At 52.5% G+C, this 24,349-nt stretch overlaps 1 protein-coding gene across 2 annotated transcripts in view; it reads left to right on the top strand.

The window, feature by feature from the left end:
• Window positions 1–24,349, top strand: part of ANO1 (anoctamin 1) — a gene marked incomplete at its 5' end in the record, with an annotated part of 136,984 nt that overhangs the window by 41,922 nt on the left and 70,713 nt on the right. For both annotated transcript variants that reach the window (XM_081064436.1, XM_081064435.1), the window contains one exon: window positions 17,230–17,402. In XM_081064436.1, coding sequence (XP_080920562.1) covers window positions 17,230–17,402 — 173 coding nt within the window. The remainder of the gene's footprint in view (window positions 1–17,229; window positions 17,403–24,349) is intronic.

The raw sequence follows: 24,349 nt of genomic DNA, 5'->3' as shown, positions 1-24,349 counted from the left end.
AAGGGGAGGGTGGAATTTCCCCTGGAGTCTTCGGGATTTTACAAGGCTGCTTTTACAGGCAGTTTCTGGCTGGTCTGACACTTTTTGAAACAAATTGTATCTTTGTAGAATGAATATTTTAAATAATAACCAAAGCCAGTTTCCAGATATATTCCAGCTCACAGGATTCAACAGAAACCCCCCCTTGCAAAAGTTACATTGAATCTAGGTATCCAAATTAAAAATAAAATCACTTTTCCAAATATTTTGGTGAAAATAGAAACTTTCCGTTTTATGAGATATTATTTTTGTCTTCCATCTGTACGCAAGTAAAACAAAATATTAAGGCTTAATTCCATTTTATTTCAACTGTTTAACTTTGCCCCTGAACTTTTAGCTAAACATTTACCCAATGGATGAACGGGTGGATTTGAATTTTTGAAGCATAGTAAACATTTTTCTATTTAATAATCTATCTAGTTTCTCTAAACTGTATCAATTTATTAGATGTTTTTGCTTCTTTTAAGGTTGAATAAAGTTTAAGGTTCATGCAGAATATGTTTTAAAGATGAGTTTATATTCTTTTCTCCCCCATCTTGCTTCAAAAATGGTTCTAGACACCATCTCTGCTCGTGTTTAATCAAGTTTTTGAGGTTAGGCAGTGGCGGGGGGCGGTTATTGACTGGATGTAAGATTGAACGTCAGGAAATCCAAGACTGGAAATAAACTATGTCCTTGGTTTTTGTTCTCTCTCTCTCTCTCCCCCTCTCTTTCTCCCTCTATCTTTCTCTCTCTCCCCCATCCATCCATCTGTCCATCCACCCATCCTTCCCTCTCTTTCCTCTCTCCTCTCTCCTGGCCCCTTCTCTCCCCTCTCTCTCCTGTCCTCAGAGGTAGGCATAGATAGACACAGTTACCTTTCAGGCCACTAGGTGCTGTTTAGTGCGTACTAGAGACCTCCAAGTTGGCAGTTGGTTTCTGCTCATCAGGAAATGGTATACCCGGGGCCTCGCTGCCACTCCAGAAAGTGGACGGACAGGGTTCTGGGCGCTGTGTTTGCCAGCAGAAACAGGTTCTTCTTGAATGTCAAGGACTATGCCTTGTTTCTTTGGGTTTGTGTGTGTCCTGTGAGCACCTGGATATAAGCTTCCCGGACCAGCAGGATGTGCTTTCTTCCCGAACCATGGCTGTGTTCACAGCAGTTGCCACTGTGCTTTTGGGTGGCTTACATTGGGAGCTGGCTGTAACACCTGGCAAGTAAAAATCCAAGGTCCAACAAGGCGCCAAAAGCCCAGCTCAGCAGAGAAAGCCAGGACCTGGCATGAAACAGGATCAGGCACCTCAGCCCCACGACCTGTACTCCTGCTGCTCCCTGTGTCACCCAGTGGGGGCAGCAGGCATCCTGGCAGCCTCGTGACCTCTGCAGTTTCAAGCCCTGACTTGGCTGTTTGCAGCCCGTGACCTTGGCCAGGTTACTTTGCCTCTTTGTGCCTCAGTTTCATCTGTCAAGTGGGGATAAGAGTCCTGCCTAATGATTTTCTCAAAGATGACCAAAACAAAGGATATAAAGTACAGTTCCTGACACATAGTAGGTACTAAATAAATGGTAGTTGGTTCACTCATTCAGCAGGTGGTGCTTTGAGCACCTACTATGTTCCAGGCACTGTTATGGGCCCTGGGGCTGGATTTTATAAATATTAGTCTTGACTTTACCTCATTGGACAAGTGCTAAAAGGTAATAGTCAGGATAACTCTTCCAGGGAGTGAGGGAATAAATGAATGAATGAATGAGAATATGCGCACCTCGTCTCCTACAAATACATGTGCTATCTGTGTTTAAAGCAACAGACATGGCACCTGGACCATTTTGGAAGTGATTCTTCCATCCTTGCAGAAGACAGACTGCATTCTGGGAAAATCACTTGAATGTGACCTGGAGATTTTCCTCCTGGCCCCAGTCCTTTAACATGGAAACCAGTATCTGCCTTGTGGTACAAGTTACATAATGACAAAAGTAGCCTAATGCTGGAGACTCTGTCGCAGCTGTGATAACACAGCTCTTTCTGTACCTGCGACAGGTGGTGTCGGAATTGTATGACTGTTGACAGAGAAGAACTGGGAAGCACAGCCTCGTGAAGTAGGTGGCCTGGGTCCTCCCCACAGCGGGGCAGCTCCCAGTGCAGCTGCAGGCCACCCCCTTATTCCACATCCGGAACCATGGCTCCTGCTTGTCCCTTGCACGGAGCCCCCTTCTTCTGGTCCCCAGCCCACCCGGAGCCCAGTCCCATGCCTCCTCCTTCCAGAGCCTTCTCTCACTTTCCTCACCCCCTGTGCTTCTCCCCTTTCTCTGGAGACCTTGGCCCGTGTTCCCCACCAAGGTGCCCTGATGCCCACGTCTGCACCTTGCCTGGGCACTGCTGCCCCACTGTGGGGCCTGGGTCTTCTCTCCTGGTGGTCTTGGAGCTCCTCAGGGCTGGCCCCACACTCGCCGCCTTTCTTCTTCAGGAACATTAAGAACAGTACACCCCGTGGGTGTCTCACCGATGGCTAGTGCTTAAATTAATAAATTAATACTTGCCTGAGGCTCACAGCTCTGTCTCTCCTCAGGGGTGCTTCACTTTAGACAGGCAGAGAGGACAGGGTATGTGAAGGGGAAAGGCCTAGGTTCGAATCCTGCTCTGCCATCACTAGCTGTGTGACCTTGGGCAAGTTCCTTCACGTCTCTGACCACACTCTCCTGATCTGTAAAATGGGGATACTAGCAGGGCTAGGGGAAAACTAAAAGAGGGGATGTCTTTGGAAGTTCTTAGAAGGATAGAAAAGTAATCCCTGGCTGGTAACCGATGCCAGCGTTAACTGGACCCCTTTGTGCTCCAAGAACCTACCACTGTCTTCTGCAGGTTTTTGTCTTGGGGGAAACATTTTCTATTGAAGTGAAGCAGACGGTTATAAACGTGCCCAGATCCTAAGTTCATAGTTGATGTGTTTGTACAAACGCATGCACCTGATAAGTAGCACCCAGATCAGGCTAAGAAGATCTCAGCTCCCCAGAAACCCCCTTCAGGACGTCCCCGTCCTCACCTCCCCATCCGTCACTGTGCGTTCAGTTCACCTGCTTTGGAACTCAGTGGAGTCTGGCTTTTGCTCAGTGTTATGTCTGCGAGATTCAGCCATGCTGTTGACTATGGCAGCATCTCTCTCGAATGTTCTGTGGTGTAAACACACCCAGTTCTCCTGCTGGTGGGCATCTGAGCTGTTTCCAGTCGGGGGCTGTGATGAGCAATGCTGCTGTGAACTCTTGAACTGGTCCCTTAGTGAATGTCTGCATGCCTTCCGTTGGGCTCCCCCGTGGGAGCGGAATTGCCGAGTCATCAGACACGCCGGTTTTCGGCTTCAGTCATTACTGCCAGTTGTCCAAGGTGGTCGTACCAGTCAAAACTTGTATCAGCACCATGAGATGTCCAGGAACCCCACACCCTCCGACATGCGGAACTGTGAGGTTCGGGGTTTTCCGTTTTGTTTTGCTTTGCTTCGAGCCGACCTGGTGAGTGTACAGTGGAATCTCACTGTGGTTTTAATTTTCATCTCTCTGAGCACCGATGGTGGGAATCACCATGTTACCCACACATGGGCCATTGGGAGAGCCTTTTGGGGGAAGGAAGAGCCTCTTCCTTTGTAGGAGGCTTTTTTTAAAAAAATATATTTTAAATACAAGTCCTTGGAGGTTCGTGTATTGCAAATATCTTCTCCTGCTCCATGATTCTTTTCACTGACTTAGTGATGGCTTTTGATAAACAGATGTTCTAAACTTTAATGGAGTCTAATGCATAATATTTTCCTTTGTGGTTACTGTTTCCTGTGTCCTGTTTAAGAGATGTTTGTCCATCCTGAGGTCACAAAGATAGCCTCCTATGGTATCTTCTAGAAGCTTTGTTGCTTTACTTTCCTTCTCCTTTGTTTTCACCAGTTTCACTGTGATGTACCTGTATCTTTATTATTTGCTTCCTTCCACTTTGGGTTCGACTTGCTGTGTTTTTTTTTCCCCCTTGCTTCTAGATATGAGCACTTAAATCATTGATTCTCAGCCTTTTTTCTTTTGTAAGACATTTTCCTTGTATGTCTCCTTGAGCTTTACAGAGCTCCTCATATCCATAATTAAACATGACCTGGTATGTTTCACCAGTCGTGGGAAATTCTTGGTCAAACTCTCTTCAAATATTGCTTCTGACCCCTTTCTCTCTCTTGTCTTTCTCTGGAACTCCCACTGCACGTATGTCAGGCAAGTTCACCCAAACTTGTTGTCCTGTGTGCTTCAAATCGAGTATTTTCTGCTAACCTATCTTCCTGTTTACTGATCTCTTCTACGTATTCTTCTCTGCTGTTCTAACCACCTTTTGAATTCTTGTTTCTGACTTGAGATCCATTCGATTCTATTTGTAGGTTCCAGTTCTCTGGTGAAATTCTCCATCTTTTCATTTATTTTCTTCAACATATGAATACATGGTTCTTATAACCCCCAATATTTGGGTCTGCTGTTGGTCTGTTTCTATTGTCATTTATTTGTTTGTTTTGCTTGATTTTTAATTGTTTGACCCTGCTTCCTGGCACTTGTGGTAATTTCTCATTGACTTTTGGATATTGTGTGTGAATATAGGGATGATGCCCAGTTCTTCCAAAGGGGATGTTTGTTCCTTTGGTACACGGAACACAGATGGATCAGCTTGCTTCTGTCAGGGTTGGAGATGGTTTGAGGCTAGACTTCAGGATTGTTTGTCTCTTTCTGGGACATAGCCTTTCAGGGTTCTTGTTTGAAAGCGGAAGCATTTACCAGGACCTCCATCTCCTTGGTAGGCCCTGAACTCCAACTTTTGCTTCCCCAGGATCAAGAGGCTGCCGAAATCAACTGAGCAAAATGTTGAGCTCATTTCTCTGTGGTTCCCTTCTATCTGGGATCTTAACCCTTGAGTCCTGGCTGCCTTGGCTATCCTCCAAGCCTTTTCCACACCTAAGTTTTTCTGTTTTTGTTTTTATCCAACTTCTATGGTTGTTCTTAGCTGAAAGAGTACCCTAGACACAGTCACTACTCTATGTGGTTGGAAGCAGAGTTCCCATTATGCGTCTTAATAGCTGCCCCCTGCAGACTCTTTTATGCCTGAGAGGTGGACACACAGAGTGGCTGTGAGAGTTGGAACCTCAGATCGACAGCTCTTGGGGGTCTACTAGTTAGGGGAGGGTCCCTACCTCTGTTGCTTCCAACTGCATGACCTTGAGGAAGCTGCTGGATCTGTCAGGGCCTTAGTTTTCTCCTCTGCAAAGTGGGTCTAATGTTACCTGTCCTGTGTATGTCATACACTTTGTGTGAGGATGAGCCATGGGGAATGCAGCCCAGCATACTGGGAGAATGAAGAAGTGACTTTTTTGTTTCATAAAGAAGAGGCCATGGGTCCCAAATAAAGGAACAGAGTCAAAACAAGAGCCTTTTGCTGTGTGAAGTTACCAAACCCTTGATAGACATTTATGAATAATCTGCAAGGGGTGGCGAGTGCTCCAGGAAACCTTCCCCAGGGGGCTCATCTTCCACAAGACACTAAACACACTTTCCTGATGAGCTGAATCTCACGGAGCAGAAGCAGAACAACTGAGAATGTGCTCTAGGGCCGCATGTTCGGAAAGGTCAGGTGGAGCGAGGCGGGTGAAGGGCCCAGAAGCTGGCTTTTCTTGGGAGCTTTGTCCAGCGTTCCCTCCTTGGGGCTTCCACTGGACTCCCAGCCTGTCTCGATAAGGGTCTACTGGTCCCACGGTGCCACAGTCCCCCGTGTGTATGTGTGTCCTCCTGCATGCATGCACGAGACTGGTCCCAAACCTGACTGCCCTTGGAGCCCCTGGGGACAGTTGAAAATCTCTGACTGTGAAACCCCCACATTTTTTAAAGTTACCAGGTGAAGCAGGGATTGTCCGAGACACTGGCCAAGATATTCAACTTCCTTGGAATAGGAAACTACTATAGGCCAGAGTGTGCCTGGTCAAATGAAGGCGAGAAGGGGAGGTGAGGAGAGTGTTGGTAGCAGGGAGGGTAGAGCTGGAAGCAGGGAGGAGAGGGGAGTGGAAGGGAACATCAGTGGGCCTGGGGCCGAGATCCTCTTATCCTATCAGAACAAGCCCAGCTCCACTGTGGTGGGCCTTGCAGCAAGAGCTGGCATTTCAGCTGAGTAATTCCTGCCTTTCTTAGAGATAAGACTACATTTATATTAATGCAGGTCTTACTATGCCAGGAAACGCAGCCTTCCCCAAGTGCCTCACCTGCTGCTTTCTTAGTGTCTCCTTACCCGTGATAAGGAAAATGCCATTAACCTGAGAACATCACTGTGATTTTCTGAAGAATGGGTGTTTCGTACCCCACCCACCCCGGCCTTCAGAACCCCATTTGTTCTGTAGAAATAGGACCCGGTCATATCCAGTCTTCACTCACCCCCCACCCTTTTGTTCATTTTTTGATGAATCAAAATCAGGCCACCACTGGTACCGAGATAGGACATGGAAGGTTCTGAATCGGCCCCTTAGGGACCATCCTTTCTCAGAGATCCAGGTCTTTCTGCGAATCTTGCTCTGTCTTTATTCCCCTTGTTCTCTCATTCCTTTCTTTTCTCTTCCCTTTCCTTCTTTGAGTCTTCTTTATCTGGTAAAGAAGTCTTCACACTTTGAAAGTGGACAGGTGAATACAGTGGGGAGGGCGCAGCCTTCCCTCATCACTTTTCCCAACATGCAGGTGGTTTCATGATGGGTCCGGCTGAGAGGGTTCTTGTGCCAGGCCAGCAGATTCATGGCTTGTTGAGGGAAGGACAGTGAAATACCAGGCGGAGTCCTTCCTGCTGCTGTTGGGGCCCCTGTAGCATGTTGATGGCTTGGAAGCCCCGCCCACAGAGGTGGATCTGGGCCCAGGGTGGGGGTCACGCAGCCTGGGCCCAGCTGGAGCCTGGTGGTCACTCAGCCTCTGCATTGCGTGCAGCCACACCTGTTGTCTGTTGGGAAGAGCCCCACATCGCTCCTTCACTCCCCCTGCCCCCTCCTGCCCCCACCAGGGCTGGTTCTCTGGCCTCAGCCCCACAGATGAAAAGGAAAATGTCTCCAAAGGCCAGATGCTTATCTGAGAAACAGGATTCTCAGTCCCCAAGTAGCCCTCTGTTGCTCTGAACCATTTTCTCCTTTGTTCTGGGTCCTAGTTTTGCTCTGGAGAGATTTTTCAGACTGAAGGGAGCTTAAAATTGCCCCCGGAGATCAGACAGATGCCGATTCTCTCCCTGGCTGTGCTGGCCTCCAGTGTTAAGGTGGTGGGCAGTGAAGGCCTGAGCCAGTCCAGGCCAGGCCAGCAGGAAATAAAGGTTTTCCTTGTCCCCTTCCCCCAAATCTCTTCTTTCTTCCCTTTCCCTTAGCTGTGGGAAGTTCTTCCTCTTTCTCCACTTCTCCCATCTCCAGATGTCTGTGGGCCTGATGCTGGTAGCCCTGTTCACCTATCAGAATTATTTGGGAAAAGAAAGTCATTTACACCTTAGTGTGAATTAGCTGACTAGTTTGCCTTTTCTCAGGTTATTTGTGCTGTAAGTCAAGGAAAAGTTTAGGGTTGCCATATAGACAGTTAGGGCAGTTATAGGAGAACAGGAGTGTGGGGTCGGGGGAGGCTGATGAAGGTCATAGCCAGAGCCCAGGTACTTACACACGCAAGCTGCTACCCCCAATACCTCCCTTACTTTGCACTGTCCATGGACAATGGACTTTGAAAATCACTCTCACCATCTGAGAGTGATTTGTGGCATCAGCAGGGACAAAGCATAGAGAGAACTGGGCAAAGAGGAGATCCCGGGAGCTGCCTAAGACAGCTGACACTAAATCGCTTAGGTTTTTCTTCTGAAGAAGTGGTTTTGTGTGAAGCGCAGAAGCAGGGCTGATTTTGTAGAACAGCTTCCCTCTGAGACAGGCAGAGCTGCCCCCCTCCCAGAGGCAGTGAGGTCTCTGTCACAGAGGGTAGGCTCTCTTAGGGTCAGCTGTCACGAGAGGAGGCCTTGCACGCTGTCAGGAGTTGTGCCGCACCAGGTGCTTGGCAGCCCTTGGCTGAAATACACATCCCAGTTCCCACCATCCTGCCCCCACCCCCACGTTTGATAGCCTGCCATCCTGAGTGACCTCCCCCACAGCAGCCATCACCCTCTGATACTCGTTTACCTGTTTGTTTGCTTGTTTTTTTTCTGCCTCCCCCATGGGAAGGTAAGCCCTATGAGAACAGGGACTCATCGGCAGCATTCACTTTGTGTCTCCAGCACCTGCTCTGAGCCTGGTTCTTAGACATGTTCAGTGAATGAATGAATGAATGAATGTCCATTGTGTGAACAAATGAATGGCTGAGCTGCCAGATGTGGGAGTTGCTGGCCCAGATGGCTGAGGGTTCCCTCTGTTCAGCCCCTCTGCACCTGTAATAATTGTCATAATAAACAGCTATTACAAGCAGGTAGCCAGATACCTAGCTTCTCAGTGGTGACCACGGGTGTCCAGGTGCTGAGCTTGCTTTACATGGGGGACCCGTGCTCTGGGTCTAGCACCCCAGCAGCCTGTCTAGTATTGGGACCAAGGAGGAAACAGGCCGCAGATGCTACATAATTTGTCCAAGGCCACCCATGACACATGCAGGGACCCGGAAAGAGATGGCCGATGCCTGGCACCATCATTGGATTCTCTGGAAAATTCTATTCTGATAGGTAGAGACTTTTACGAGTCCTCTGGGACCATCTCTTCCACGAGTACCTATTGCGCACCTGCTATTTGTCGGGTCCAAAGGCATGCTGCATCTTCCTTTCCTTGGTGATGGGGGGTCAGTGCAGGGGCAGCCCAACTTTGGCACAGAGAAGACTTCTGTCCCAAGGAGTCTGAAATACTTCCTGGCCCAGGGATACAGGCTGGCCCATCACTGCAACATTGCACTGTGGATGGAAGGACCCCAGCAGCTACCCAGGCACACGAAGGGAGGGGGCACCAACATCACAGAGACACGCTCAACCCGGGGCCCACAGACACTGTTAGGTCAGCCAGGAAACAGCTGCCCACCTGTGAACAACATGCCAAGGCGCCCGAAGCGAGGAAAGGCCGTCTGACAACGTGGAGGCCAGTGGCTGCTGGCATCTGGGCTGATGACGGGCACTGTCCACGTTGGCCATTCCGGGTACTTTCGGTCCCCTGTGCCATGCTCCAGTGCAACTGTTACAGCCTTCTAAGTGCTGTGTCATCTGTGTCACGTTGTGTCACGCGATGGCAATGCTGCAGGGGCAACGATCAGAGGGACGTACATATGGCCCCTTCCCAGCTGCCCTCCCCTCTTGCCCCTCCATCTCCCCGCCCCCCAGCCACCCCTACACAAGTCCCCTCCAGGCCCAGGCACTGTTGTCCCAGGCCTTCCCCCTTGTCGGAATCGCCGTCCCCTCCTCTTCATCTTCCTGGCTCCCGGGGACACGTTAGGGCTCAGCTGTGAAGCCACTCCCTCTGGGGAACCTTCCAGAACCTCCCATGACCTTTCTTTCTCAGGCCCTTCCGTACTTCTATAGCCCGTCAGTTGTCTGACTTTCCCAGGCGACGGTAAGCCCTGTGCAGGCAGGTCTGTCTTTCCCTCGATGGCCATGGCTCACAGCTCAGGGGTTGCACATAGTTGGACCTTAGTAAATATGCTTAGGAGGAAAACTCGTTGAATAACTGGCCCAACTCTGTGCCTTTTCCCTAGGCTCCTAGAGCACACTTCTGGTGTCATTTTCAGGCTAGAAAATCTGGAGCCATTAAATCATGACAAAATAGCCTGGATCTGACTTGGGTGGGCAGACAACAAACAAGACAATGAAGTGAATTATGCGATAGATAGAAGGTGATAAAGTCTATGGAGAAGCGTGGAGCTGGGACGGATACTGGGGAGGGGTAGGGTCGTAAGACAGTGAGTGCGTGAAGAGTGAGTGGGTGAGCCAACTAATGTGTGAGCCAATGAATGATGGGTAAGTGAACGAATGCATGAGCCAGTGGACGCGTGCGTAAATGAATGGACTAATGAACCAACAATGGGTAAACAAATGAATAAGTGGATGAATGAGTTAATGAATGAGTGAGTAAATCATGGGTGAGGGAATGAATGAAGCCCCAACCAGCCATCGTGGTGCTATCAAAAGAACTAGGGCACAGGAGCCTGAGTGTCTCCTTCTCGGGCACCTACCTGCTTGAGCACTGGCTGGACCCCCGTGCCCAGGAGTCCTCGAGGGAGGCGGCTTGGTCAGACAACCCTACCTCGTGCACTTGGCCTGTCCTTTCAGACAGCCTGCCCACCCCACACCCCTATCCCCAGCCCGCTTCAGCTTTGGTTCCCTTCACGGTGAGGCACACAGCTGACACGTGCTGCAGACACTTAGCACGGGAACCCTGAGGAGTCCAGGTGGGCTTCTCTTGGTCCCAACATAGAGAACTTGCTCTCCTCCTCCACTGAAAGCCCATGTGACCAGCTGTGTAATCAGATATGTTTTGAAACTGAAGACTGCTCTGTCAAAATGTTTCAGGAATGTGCGTCCAACTGGCCCTTAGGCAGAAGTGGTTTTCTCTAAATTGGTGCTGTACAGATAAAAATCCGATACGTTGGCCATTTTTCCTTAAACAATAAAAGGGTCCGGTGTAAGCCTGCAGGGTACACAGTATGTCAGTGTTTTCAATAATAGTCACCCTTTTCCTGATGATAAAACCAATCTGTGTTCACTGCAGAAATCTTAGAAAACAGAGAGAAACATAAAGCAGAAATTGAAAGCCATCAATTGGTTTTCCTTCAGTAATAGGAAGAGGCTCTGTGGCTAAGCTGTCCTTGCTCACGCGTGGCTTTGAGCCCTTGACGCATGGCTTATCTGAACCAGGATCTTTTGTGAGTGTAAAATACACACCACGGGGTGAAGAAGGTCGAATGCCTCATTAATACTTTTTATGTTGATTATATGTTGAAAAGATAATACTTTTATAGACTAGGCTACATACATGTTTTTATTAATCACATCTGATTACTTTTACTCTACAACGGGGCTGCTGGAATATCTCCATTGACCTGTGTGCCTCCTGTCACGTTCCTGTTGGACAGTGACACGCTGTAGGGCCTGGGCACGCCCTCCGCGAGGACACTGAAAAGTTCCCTCGAGGGGATGACGCCTGAGGTGGAACCTGGTGGAGGTTCTAGACTCTAATCCCCAGTGTCGGGTCGGGAATATCCGCAGACGTGCTGTTGAGGCGCCTGGTTCATCGGCTTGTTCATGTCTCCCGCAAACACTGGGCCACTGCTTTGGGCTGGGTATCCAGCAGGCAGGCCCTGGGAATACAGGACGCAGAGTGTCCCCCCCCCCCCAGAAGCTCGCGGCCCACTCAGCGGCAGGACGGAGACCCTAGACCTAGCGGAGGCCCTGACACAAAACAGAACTGGCCCCAAGTCATACGCACATGAAGGCACAAATGAGGCCAAGGCTTCCAGGGAAAGACCATCCGGGCCCCACAGAAACCCGGAAGATCTTTTATTCTGCTTTTGGGGTCTCACAGGAAAGCATCAGGATCTCTTCCCATAAAGACACCTCGTCCTCTGTCTGTCCAGGGAGCTCGGACTTTGCTTTGTCTTTGGGAAAGCTGCATGAGGCCACACTGGTCCAAGAGGGTCCCCTCTGGAGCAAGACAGGCTGCAGCCAGTGCCTGTGACACAGGGTCCGGCCTCCCTGGAAATGGATCTTTAGGGAAGCTGCTCAGGGTCACTGACCCCAGGGGAGCAATGATGAGGTGTGGTGCCCCCACCCTGACCCCCTGCCCCCAGCACCCAGTACAGGATGAAGGGCCGCGGGGCTGTGTGATAAGAGTCACTTCGGTCGTGTGCACACACTCTCCGCAGGGCAGCACCTCCGTTTCCATCCTGGCTCCCAGCCTAGGGGCCTCAAGCAGCCTTCAGCCCACGGACCTGGTCCTGACCTGTCAGAGGCTCGTGGGGCTGGGGAGACCACACATCTCAGGAGGAAGTCCCTGCCTCTGCAGAGTGGGTCAAGCTCAGAAGGAGATTCCTTCTGCCTGGGACACGGACATCCTTTGTTCTCTTGGGGGCCGCCATGAAATAAAGAAAGAAAGGCGATCCCTGTTACTCAGAGCAGGGCAATCTGAAGTTCTTTTATTCTTTCAAGTGCCTGGAAGAAGAATTAACCAGCGGACAAGACTTTCCCTTTGAGAAGCGTGGAGTCAGCGGGCTGTGACGCGCAGTTTCCACACTCTGCTGGGCAGAGTGGTCCAGCCGCTGGCTCAGCCTTGTTCTGCTTCAGGGAGGGTGTCCCAGTCCCCCCCCACCCCCAACCCCCACTGGCCGGGATGCTTAAGGGAGGCGAGGTTTCTGTCCTCGTGGGGGTTAATGCTGTGATTCCTGCAGGGTCACTCTGGAGGAAGGAGCTGTTGAGACTCAGTCTGGACTTCTCCCCACACCTCCAAGGCAGGGACCCCCCTCCGGGCTGGGGGCCTCTGTGTGAAGCCACTTGCAAACGGCAGGGGGGGGGATCGCCGAAGAACTTGCGTATTTGTAGACAGCTCAGCCCGGTGCTGAGCAGGAAGCCCGGTACCACTGCTTGTTAAATAAACACAAACGGGACACATGTAGCGTGCCAGGACCAGGACGGATGGGGTGCCGAGTACAGAAATCACGAAGGAGACGTGAGGGTGAGGGGCCAGAAATGGGCCGGTGTGCCTGGACAGAGCCCTGAGCGGAGCCAGCAGAACAAACGCGAGTAATGCAACTGAGTGGACGGGACCAGAGAGGCTTCCAGGAGGAGGTGGCGGGCGACTGAGCTGCTGGGTTCTAACCTACCCCGGGTGTGTTTTTAGAGTTCTTAGGAATTCTCAGAAGGCGGGCCTTGGGTTAAGGAAACATAAAGCTTCTGAAAACCCTGGGATGGAAACAACACCCATGGATTCTGTTGGGGGAAAAAAATCCCCCAGACAGAACTTCATGCTTGGGCTGCATTCCAGGACGCTGGGCTGGCAGTTTCTGTGCCCGCAGAGCCTCCCTGTCCAGCTCAGCTTGCAGTTCTCTGCTCGGGGGTTCTGACATCATGCGAGGGAAGGAAATGACAGCGGTCCGGTCTCCCGCCCACCATCTCTTAGTTATAGATGCCCCAGGCACGTCTTCCCCGGGCATAATTACACCCCCAGTCACTTTTAGCGCGTTAAGTCACATACCTGTTTGGGGTTTGTTGCTTTCCTACATGGGTTGCCCACCGGAAGCTCTAAAGGGGCACAGAGCCAGCGCGGGAGCTGGATGGTGGCCGTTGGTGCTCACAGTAGCCCTGAGTCATGAGCCGATCATTTCTTCCGTGCTCCTTCCCCACCCGGGACTGGTGGTGAGTCAGTAGCATTTATTTAGCACCTCTGAGCGCAGAGATCTGTACAGGGGACAAAACTGCGCTGTGCAGGAGTGGCCAGGACCAAGGGACAGAGCAGCCTGGACATGGTACCACCCCTCCACCAACTGAGGGCAGCCCCAAACCAAATCCCCTCCACCAACTGAGGGCAGAACAAACCAAATCCCCACCTCTCTAATTCTGTGTGTGTGTGTGTGCGTGTGTGTGTGTATGTGTATGTGTGTTCACTTCATGGAAAGAGCCCTAGTTTGGCAGGGCAGAGGGGGTGGTGAGGAGACCTAGATTTAAGGCCAAAGCTTTCTGGACTGTGACCTCAAGCCCAGCACGTCACCTCCCCAGGCTTGCACATTCTCATCTGACAAATACAGGATAACAAGATCATCCCCTTCTCCCCCTCCCACAGGTCTTCCCTGAGGGTGCATGCCCCTAGAGGACATGTGACAATGTCTGGAGACATTTTTGGTTGTCACCCTGGGAGGGGAAGGTACCACCAGCTCCACATGCCACAGGACACAGGCCGGCCCCTCAGACAAAGGCCTCTCCGGCCTCACTTGCGGCAGTGCCGAGCTTGAGAAGCCCCTGACCTCCATATGAGAAGAGACTACCGCTGGAGTAACCCCTGACCCAGGTCCCCTGGCCAGGCGAGTTGGAGGGCCTGGTTCTGCCGAGCTTCGCAGAGAGTGGTTTGGTCACCTTTTCACTAAGGTGGAGATGGCCTGGGGAGCACTCAGACATGTGCCGCTAGGCAGAGAGCAAGATGTTCTTTCTTGTGGGCAGCCAAGGAGGAGAAACTGATGTTGAAAATAAAACACTACTGGAAAGGGCCTCTAACAAGGGTGACATTCTCCCGACATTTGCTCAATTGTCTCCTATGTCCCTGTCACTTTGTGCCTGTACTCATGGTATTAAAATGTCAGCAAAGACGTAAATGGCTCACAGTGGGTGAGATCCCAATGACACGGAAGGGCAATGGGTGGCAAAACAAGGTGAAGCCCAGAACTTCCCATAATCAAATATAGCATTGAACCAAATGAGACTGGTTTTTACTAATTCATGAGCCAGGAATTAATTCTACTGGTAAAATCTGTCCCTTTGGATTTTTAGTGATGAGAATCATTGAGTCAAAAAGCAGAACACTCCGTATTAATGCAACAGTGGATCTCTCGGGCCTGTTTATAAGCAGTTAGAGACTCAGAGTAAAGACAGAATCCCAAAAAGGTGGTCCACGTGAGACAGCCGAAATCACCACCAGAAGGAAAGGAACTCTTTAGAGTCCTCTAACTTGGGAAATAATGTAGAAGAATCTCATTCCTCCTCCCCGATTTTGGGGGAATATCGTTTTTATTTTTTGTTTGTCCCTGAAATCCCAACATCCAAGAACTCCTGGCCCACGCCATAAGTGGCCTGGGGACAGAATTGGTCCTTTCTGGCCCATCCTCTCACCTGTCCTGTGCAGAGGCCACCCTGCCTGCATTTCCCCTCCCCTTGCTGAAATATTTCCACACTGTCCACCTGGGAAGACTGGGGGAGGGGTGAAGGGAAGCAGAATGCAAGGAGAGGGGCAAAGCAAGGGAGTCCCCTGAGATAAGGCCAAGAAAACAATGTTTTACAGCAAGCAGATGTCCTGCGTATCGGCTACAGCATAAATCACAGAAACAAGGAGTGAAACAATTTCGTGGGCAAAGCCATATGGTCACTGCCCCAGGAGGAAGCAGGGAGCTACCATGCCTAAGAGACTGTCACCCACCCTGTAGCGCCCCAAATGGCCCAAACACGAAGCCCCAGAGCCCTCTCAGGGTCAGAAGTCAAGTGTCACTTCCCAAACATTTGGGAATGCCAATGTACTCAGAACTAAGGAATTATATATTTACTCTTTTTCACAAATTATACGTTGTAGATTTCTGCAAAACCCTTTGCGACTTGAAAATAAATTTAGAAAGACGATATCACAGCTACACAATCTTTGTTGTTTACCAGCAAGGATAAGACAATGAAGTTATATAAAGTGTGTGTGTGTGTGTGTGTGTGTGTGTGTGTGTGTGTGTGTGATTCTTCCCGGTCTAAAAACTTGAACTTTTAGGGGCCGGGTCTCCCTGGCGTGGCAAAGACCGTGGACAGCTGTTTCCGGCGGGGACTTGGCCCGTCTAGTGCACTTCTCCAAAGCTGCTCTCCCTGTCCAAGGTGCAGACAAAGGGTCCTTTAGGGCCACGCAGCGCCTCTTGGCAAGGCCAGCCCAAGGACGGGCTAACCTTCCTGCACCTCTCCAAGTTCAAGAAATTCACAAACTTGAGCCTGCATGAGAGGCAGAGCGGGCAGGGGAGGCCATGACAGAGACAGGATGACAGCAGTGGTAACAGTGGCCACCACTGCCCAGCTTCCCCTTGTGTTGGGTGTGGAGCTGCAGCCAGACACACCCTGGAGGCTCTTGGGGAGAAGGCAGAGGCTCTGTGAGGCTAAGGAGACTCGCCCAAGGTCACAGGGCTGGGAAGTGCCAGAGCTGGAACCAGCCTCCATCCCATCGCCCCCACCCCATCCTAATTCCAGAATCCACCCTTGGAACCATGGCATGCTGATGACATCATGATCTTGGAAGGCAGTTTTGTAACATTCAGGGCTCTGCAGGCCCTGAATGTTCCTCAACGGCCATCCAACAAGCAGTTATTGAACACCAACTGTATGAACCCTCTGTAAAATGAGGTAGCATAAAGGAAGTACTGTAGTTGAAGTACAGGCAGGTTCTTGGGCCTGAGTGCTTGGGTAAAGGGAAATCCAGGATGGCTTCCTGGAGGAGGTGGCATTTGGCACACACCTTGAAGAACTAACAGGATACAGAGAGGCAGAGGAAAGGGAGAGAATTCCTACTGGGCAGCGTTGGCAGTGTGGTCCCTGGGGGCTGCCTGGTGTGGCTGCCCCGGGAGACCTTCACCCACCCTGTGCCAGGATGGAGGATTATGAACGTGTCCTGAGGAGTACCTACTGTGTGCCAGGCCCCTGCTGATCGTGGGAGGAGAGCGTTCAAACTCATCATCCCTCCCTCAGGGAGGCAGTAGCGAGTCGTTCAAGTACTCCCAGGCAACTGGGCAGGAACCGCACCCTTTCCTTGGCCTTGGAAGCCCCCATCCCCTTCTACAAAATAAGGACCAGGTGTGGGGTTAAATGAGATGAGCTGTGTAAGGGATTCTGGTCGTGCCTGGTCACAGATTTCTAATCATTCCATAAGTGGGGGCTGCCGGCAACATGAGGGGTCCTGGATAGACGCTCAGGCCGCGCCAGGGGCCAGGACAAGCTGGGGAGGGCGGGCCTGCAGCAAGCAGGGGAGGCTCCTCGGAGGAGGTGAGACTGAGTGACAGCAGGAGAACGCCAGCGGGTGGAGGGGGAAGGGGCAGGGAGAACATTCCTGACTACATTCTCAGAAGCGGCTCTCCCCTGCAAGCCGACTCCACACAGACGTGCGAGTTTGGGAGACTTTTATTTAAGGTGGGGGCTGCAGGAAGTTTCCTCCCAAGTATGAAACCTTGGCCACCCTCAAAAAAATCCAAGGGGCTCCTTCCCCGGATAAAAATAAAAACTTGGAGGGGGCCCGCAGGAACGTAATCCTTTCTTCCTGTGTTTAAATTTCTACGGAAAATCTGACCCGCGGCCGGCGGCGCGGCCCCGAGCGGGCGCAGCGCTTCCGTCTCCAAGGACCGGAGCCGGGGTGGGGGGTGGGCGCCCCGGTGCGGGGCGGCGGGAGGCGAGCGCGGCGGGCGGAGCGGGAGGCCCGGCCCCCTGCGAGCGCGAGGAGCGCGCGCCGCGAACGCTGCGTGTCCGCTTGCAGACGCCGGCGGGGCCGTGGATGGGGAGGGCGCGCCGCCCGGCGGTCCCGGCGCACAGGCGGCCGCGATGAGGGTCAACGAGAAGTACTCGACGCTCCCGGCCGAGGACCGCAGCGTCCATATCATCAACATCTGCGCCATCGAGGACGTCGGCTACCTGCCGTCCGAGGGCACGGTGAGTGCGGGCGGCCGGGCCGGGCGGGGGGCCGCGCACCTGCGGGGGCTTCCACGCGCGCACGTGGGGACTGGCCGCCGGCAAGCACACGGTCTGCGCTCTGCGCGTCCAGGCGCGGCGCCCACCGGTGACCGCGGCGTCCCTGACCGGGCCCCTGGGCTCCGCGTCCGGGCTCGCTGCCGCTGTGCCCCGCAGCGCGTGGCTGGGGCCCTGGGTGGGACACTCCCTTCCCGTGGGTGCCGGTGGGGGCAGCCGAGGTGGGGGTGGGGGAGCCGCATCGCCGCGGGAGGGTGGCAGCCTCTAGGCCCCTCCGCGCCGCCACCCTCTGGCGACAGCTGCGACCCTCTGGGGTTCGACCCGCTGGTGTCTCCCTCACCTGCCCGGGGTGTGGGGAGTTCCCAGGGCGTGGGGCCCGGTGTGGGAGCTCCCAACGCCCAGGGCAGCAGGGGGGCGCTGGTCTGTCAGGCTTCTTTACACCCATCCGGGTGGTACCCGGGACGCGTGGGCCGGCGTCGAGCCGGCCTCGTGGCTGGGGAGTAGGGGTCCCCGCTGCCCCCACCGTTCTCCCTGCGGCCCGTCCCAGCTGTGGTAGGGATGCCTAGAGGGCAGAATTCTCTCGTGAGGGGTTTGGCTTAATGTTAGAACAAAGTTTGCCCCAAAGGGACGGGCTGAGACCAGCACCCTCAGCTGGGGGAACCCACATCTGCTCCTCTGGGACCAGAGAACAGACTCCCCATCCCCCCACAGCCACTGCCAAGGCCCCTGCCCAGGCGATGCCAACACCCCAGCCCTTTGCTCAGGCTGACCAAGCAGAGGATTGCCCTACCCTGCTGCTCTAGCCTCAGGGCTGGACACGGGCATCCAGGGAAGTGCCTGCGGGGTGGGACTGATGCAGGGCAGTGACTGGCAGGCCTCGCACCCCCTAGGGTCACAACTGGGACTCCTTGTGGGCATTTGGGGGCTCTTCTGAAGCTGGACTTGCACAGAGGTGCAGGGAGCGTTGGGAACCAGCACTGATGGAGAGGGTGTCTGCCTAAGAGAAATACCGTTAGCTGTGAGAACTTCAGGGTCATCATTTCAACGAACACGGTGTGCCTGCTATGTGCCAGGCCATACTGGACGCTGGGCACCCCACAGGCGTTGACACAGGGAAGCTGTGCCCATCTGGGGCTTAAGGAGCAGTGATGGGACCTTACCCAGGAGAGTGGCAAGGGACACTTCCATAGCTCTGGGCCAGTCACTGCATATTAGCTCATTTAATTCTCAGAACAACTGTATGGGGTAGGTGCTCTTACTGCAGATGAGGAAACCGGAACCAAGAAGGGACAGATGACCTGTTCCCAGTCACCCACCAGCTGGGAGGAGAGGTAGGAGGGGCCAAGACACAAAAGGAGGTGGCCATCATCAGCCTGCTAGAAGAATGGACATTCTGGAGAAGGGGCTAGTTATACCTGTGCTGGGGTGGTAGGGGTTCCGACAAAGAACTTGAACATGTGCAGACCCAGAGGTAGGAACGTGGGACACCAGTTAGGAGGCCTGAGATAATGGTGGCAGCTAAGGACATGGAGAGAAACGGGCATTCCAGAGGTAGGTCCTATTCAACCTGAGATAAGAAATGGAGGTCTTCGCCAATGGCCCTTTGCTCTGGAGTCCTAGTTCAGAGACCTCGTGTTTATCCGGATCCAGAAACTGCCTCCCCTAAACCCCAGTGAGGGCCACAAAGCCTGCAGCTGGGCCCTTCCTTCAAGGTCTCCACAGGCTGGAAACACGCAGACAAGCCCAGATGAGACTCTTATTGTGCACACACAGGTTTCAGGTCTCACAGGCTTGAAGGGCTGTGAATTGTGGCACTGACTGCAGCAGTGGCTGTAACAGGCTGGAAACAGCAGTTCCCGGAGCCGGGGGCCTGTCTGTGCAGGCAGGCAGCAGCATGACGGGAGAACCTCCCAGGGCATCCCTGGCACAGCCGGAGCCAATAATTATTGCTCAGTCGTTATCTTGAGTCACCCAGTGACAGTGGTTCTGTGCATGTAAAGGCCAGAGGGCGTGGGCTGCGTTTCAGAAAGTTCCTACAGGTTCCCAGACATACACCCCATGTGCACAAGGACAACGTGATTTAAATCGGCTGTCAGAAAAGCCTATCCCATGCAGGCTGTGGTTCCGCACTCATGTCTCTGTGCCTCTCCTCTCTCTGCCATTCCCAAGTTCAAGGGTAAAAGTCACTTCATCGTTTCTGTACAAAGAGGTGTAAGAAATGACTCAAAAGCCAGAGGCCAGGTTGAATGCAATTTATTTCATTAAGTGTCCTTTGTTCATCTTTGAGTGTTTCCACTTTCTTCCTTCAAATTGACATGTGTCAGTGGCCCCGGACCTGTGTACCCGACAAGTCCAGACACCCCAGCCAGGCACCTGACTCTGGGAACTGCCTGCCTGCAAGATAAGAGCGCTTCCCTGCTTATCTGCAACTGCAGGTGATCTGTTGATAGGTTACAGATTGGCCCGATCATCAGAAATTGTTATGTAGTGCTAGCGATTTAATTTAAACATTGGGAGGATAAAATGACGTCTAAGAGGGATGTATCCCTCAGACGTGAAATCAACACCAAAAGGAAATGTGCAGGTCACTGATTTCATTTCCCCCCTTTCAGAAAAAGCGAGTGTAGGAGGTTCCCCAGGAATGGTCATTGAGACTTACCCGACTTTGGTTATGTCACAAGAATGTGTGAATTCAGCTCCTGGAGCACCAACTCCAGGTCAGAAGCCAAATAAATGAATGCATGGGGTCCCACCCAATCCAGCATCCCAGGTGGACACAGGGCTACGGTCCCCTCTTCTGCCCTGTTCTCCAGGTTAAGGGAAAGAGTTTGGAGAGGTAGGTGTGGATCAGACATACGTAGGTTGCCCTCTCCCTGTTTGCGGTAGGACCTTTGTCTCCTGCCATCTTCCCACGGGACCTCAGGGAGCCATTTCTCTTCCACCATTTTTCTGTCTTCCTCCGGGAAGCTCTATCCGGGAGCACTTCCACCCAAATATTCTGGGGGCTAATCTTCAAATACTTCCGGATCTCCCCTCACTCTTAGCCCTCACAAGAATCGGTGACCTATGTCCAGGAGCCATTTTGTCCCCATCTCACCGATAAGAGAAAACCTGAGGCTCAGCGCTGGGGAGAATCACGTTTAAGTTGCTGGTCTGGCTGGGCCTCAGCTTCTGTATCCTTGATCTGGGGGCCCCCACAGTAAGTGTGTAAAAGCCAAGCCTCTGTCATTCACTCCCCTGCATTCATTCATTCCACAAGCACGATGCCCTGAGGGGTTGCCTGCCTCTTTCTTAAGGATAGGAAAGGAGAACATTCTAAAGCTTTCCCAAGCTTCGAAGTGGGAAGTTATGCCTGCAGTCTAACCCACATCATCCCACTGCAAGTTAAATCTACACTTTTGTCCTGTCCGCCATAGGAAAAGTATCCACTCCCCTGCTCCGTGGGAGGGGCCGTAGGGTCACATGGCCTCCACAGCAACCTCTGTGGTCCTCATGGTGTGGCTACCTCCACACCCACTCTAAGCCCGCTCAGAATTTCTCTCCAGACCCTGAGGGACTCCCAGCCCATGTCTAGTAGAGTAAGAAGAGAGTCCATACTTTCTGTTTAAAGGTTGCTAACTTCCCCTTACACTTAGTCAGGCAGGATTTTATAAAGCCATTTTATAAAGCCAAGACTAAAGAGACAAAGCAACTTGCTTGGGATCGTGCAACAAATCAGTGACAGGGTGTGTGTGTGTGTGTGTGTGTGTGTGTGTGTGTGTGTGAGGGGTTAGATCTGGGACTCTCATATCAGTGCTTGGTTCTGCCTCCTGCTGATCCCAGCAACGCATCCAGCTCCCTTTCTGTAACTTTAAAATCTAAGTTTGGCACTGCCACCATCTTTCACTTGTGGTCCACTTTGACCATGAGATTGTTTTCCCCTGTCCTCCCCTAGTTCTTTGTGCTGTGTCTCAGATCCCAATTAGGTCAAACTGCTGTTGAGGGTTCACCATATGCCAGGCCCTGTGGTAAATTCTACACATATGAGGTCTGACAATTAAGTTTGTGAACTCATCCTAGAAAATGTGCCATATCCCTCATTGCTGAATATCACGATGGTCACCTTCGAAGTCCTCCCCTTGGGAAGCTATGCACCGACGCCAGTGCCTAGTCCACCCTTGAAAGCAGTTTTGGAACTCTTTTTCTGGAATGGCCATCAGGGCTGTTGTCATATTACCCTTGATGTCCTGAGTGTCATCAAAATGTCTTCCTTTCGATATTTCCTTTATCTCTAGGTAAAGAAAGACGTCATTGGGGGCCAGATCGGGTGGGTAGGGAGGGTGTTCCAATACAGTTATTTGTTTACTGGCTAAAAACTCCCTCACAGACAGTGCCGTGTGAGCTGGTGCATTGTCGAGATGCAAGAGCCATGAATTGTTGGCGAAAAGTCATCTAACTGATCTAAGTCATCTAACTGTTTCACGCAGCCTTTTTAGCACCTTCAAACAGTAAACTCAGTTCACTGTTTGTTCAGTTGGTACAAATTCATAATGAATAATCCCTCTGATATCAAAAAAGGTCAGCAACATCATTGCAACAAGTTCACAAACTTAATTGTCAGACCTTCATATTAACAAGTTCAATCCTTCCAACAACCGTATAAGGAAAGTCGTAGCCGATGAGGGTGGTCTGTTATTCCTCCGGCCCTCATTTTACAAGGAGGGCTGGATCCAGAGGACAGCGACATTGTCATGTATGCCTGGGAACACAGTCAGTGGCAGAGCTGGTCTTCGAGCCAGGCAGGAGGACACCCACTCTTATTCAGGTGTCTGTACTGCTGCTCAGATGGGAGGAGATGTTTAGCGGATGATTCCGTGCTCCCCAGACTGTCAGGCCTTGAGGGGCCTCAGTCAGACCCCACTGCACAGTCATCGTTCAGTATCGAACTTGGTAACAACTTCCTGTCTCGTGCTGGTGGGGAATTTGGGGCTGCTCCCTACTATGATTCCCCTGCTCTCTGGCTTGGTGGGTCTCTCTGAATTTCCTCCCCATTCTCTAAGGGTTTGTTTGTCCACTGTGTTCAGTATTAGTCATTACTCCAGCCAACCAGGGGCATCGATGGGGCCAGGTGGCGAGCCCGCCATGTGCATTGCAGTTTCTGGATGGAGGTGTGTCAGGCCTCAGGGATCCTGTCACCCAGCTTAGGGGCCCCTGGGAGTTAAGAGCTTGTGTGTGGAAGGTTCCGAGGCAGTCCCAGCACATGAGACCTGCCCGACTAGAGTGGTCAGGGAGGTTTGTCCCCTGCTCTGGAAGCTGGATAAAATTACAAAGCACAGAGAAGGAAGGAAGGGCATACAGGTAAGGAACGCAGCCCATGCAAAGCGAGGAGGATGTCCTGACTCCAGTGTAGCCCCGGGTGGCAGGAGGCAGGGGAGGAAGCTGGGGGAGGTGGTGCAGGCAGGACATGAGGTGGACATTCAGCTCGTGGAAGCTGTACATGGCTCAGCTCGGAAAATCGCAGGTCTTCATTTGGAAAATAGAGATGAGCCTCTCCTAGAGATGCTGGAGTGTGGAGTGTGGAGTGTCCAGGATGCTGGCAGCAGGTGGTGTGCCCTCGCACCCTGCCCTGACCAGAGACCGAGAGTCCCCCATGGCCCGACCACCTCCCACGCTCTTGCCCTGCCTGGCAGCACCTTCATTTCCTGAGTGCCGGCCGGTGGCTTCCCTGGGCAGCCCACAGGTCTGGCTCCTCTGCCCACTGCCCTGGGAGGAGAGAAACCACCTTTAGCCGCCAACTCACCATGACTCTGCAATTCTCTGATATTCCTGAGATATGGAGGACAATGAACCTCTGACATTGGCACCAGGATCGAGGGCACGGTGCCGGGATGACCCTCATGCACCTGTCCCGGGGATTAGATGGAGAGTCTGCCCAGCACTGGCGTGCTTTGAGTTGGTTAACCCTCCTGGCCGCCAGTGGGGCCACGTACATTATCCTCCCATTTCACAGAGGCGGACACTGAGGCCCAAAGCAGTAGAGGCCTTGTTGATACAGGTGGACCAAGCGCAACTGCAAGCCAGGTCTGGCTGAATGCAGGGCCTTGGGCTCGGCCGCTGCCCTTCGCAGTCCTTACTCCGTGCTAAGGAACAGCATTAACCCGAGTCCCCATTACTATTGAGGGGCAGAGTACCTCAGAGGTGTAGATAGGATTCAAGGCTGGGCTGTAACCTCGGACTCCCTTCACCTCACTGGGCCTCAGTTTCCTCCCTGACACATTGAGAAGAACAACTCTTTCCCACCTCTCCCGAAATATGACCCACCAAAGATACTGGGGTCTTCCACTAGTGCTGCCCTGGACACGCTGGGACTGCCTGCCCCCTGAGCCCTCCCGGTGTCACCCACCCTCGAGGGCGTGGTCCCAGCCCTGAAGCACCAGGCAGTCTCTGGACTGGGAGACGTGTGGGGCAGGCCAGCCAGGCGTCCACAGTATCTGGTCTTGTGAAGACCACAGGACAGTGCTGAGCCTTGTGTTACTGTGCCTCGAAGTTGATTGCTTATGTCCAGCCCCCTGCAGGCTCCAGTTGCTGGCCATGCCCTGCCAGGCCGTGAGCAGTACCCAGTCTCCAGGAGGCAGCGTCCTCCCTAACCAGGAGTGAAGGCTTCCTGACCCCCAAAAGGCAGGGCAGACCCCAGCCACCAGGCCCTACCCAAATGCCCCTTCTTCTTCCACCATCACCCAGTCTCTTTCCTCTCCTTTCTTCTGGCTGCCCTGAATGCTTGACAGTTTGAAACCTGATCACATGGGGACCCACCTCCAGGTGTTCTGGTGGCACTTTTGGCTAGCACAGTCTGCCACTACTGGAGTGAGGGACTCTTGCTTCTCCTGACCAAATGCACAGCCCTTTGGTGGCCTCGTGCAGCGGGAAGCCCC

Source organism: Rhinolophus hipposideros (genome assembly GCF_964194185.1).
Source record: "Rhinolophus hipposideros genome assembly, chromosome: 10".
Taxonomy (NCBI): domain Eukaryota; kingdom Metazoa; phylum Chordata; class Mammalia; order Chiroptera; family Rhinolophidae; genus Rhinolophus; species Rhinolophus hipposideros.
Note: the sequence above shows the minus strand (reverse complement) of the source record. Positions and strands in the feature narration are given on the sequence as shown.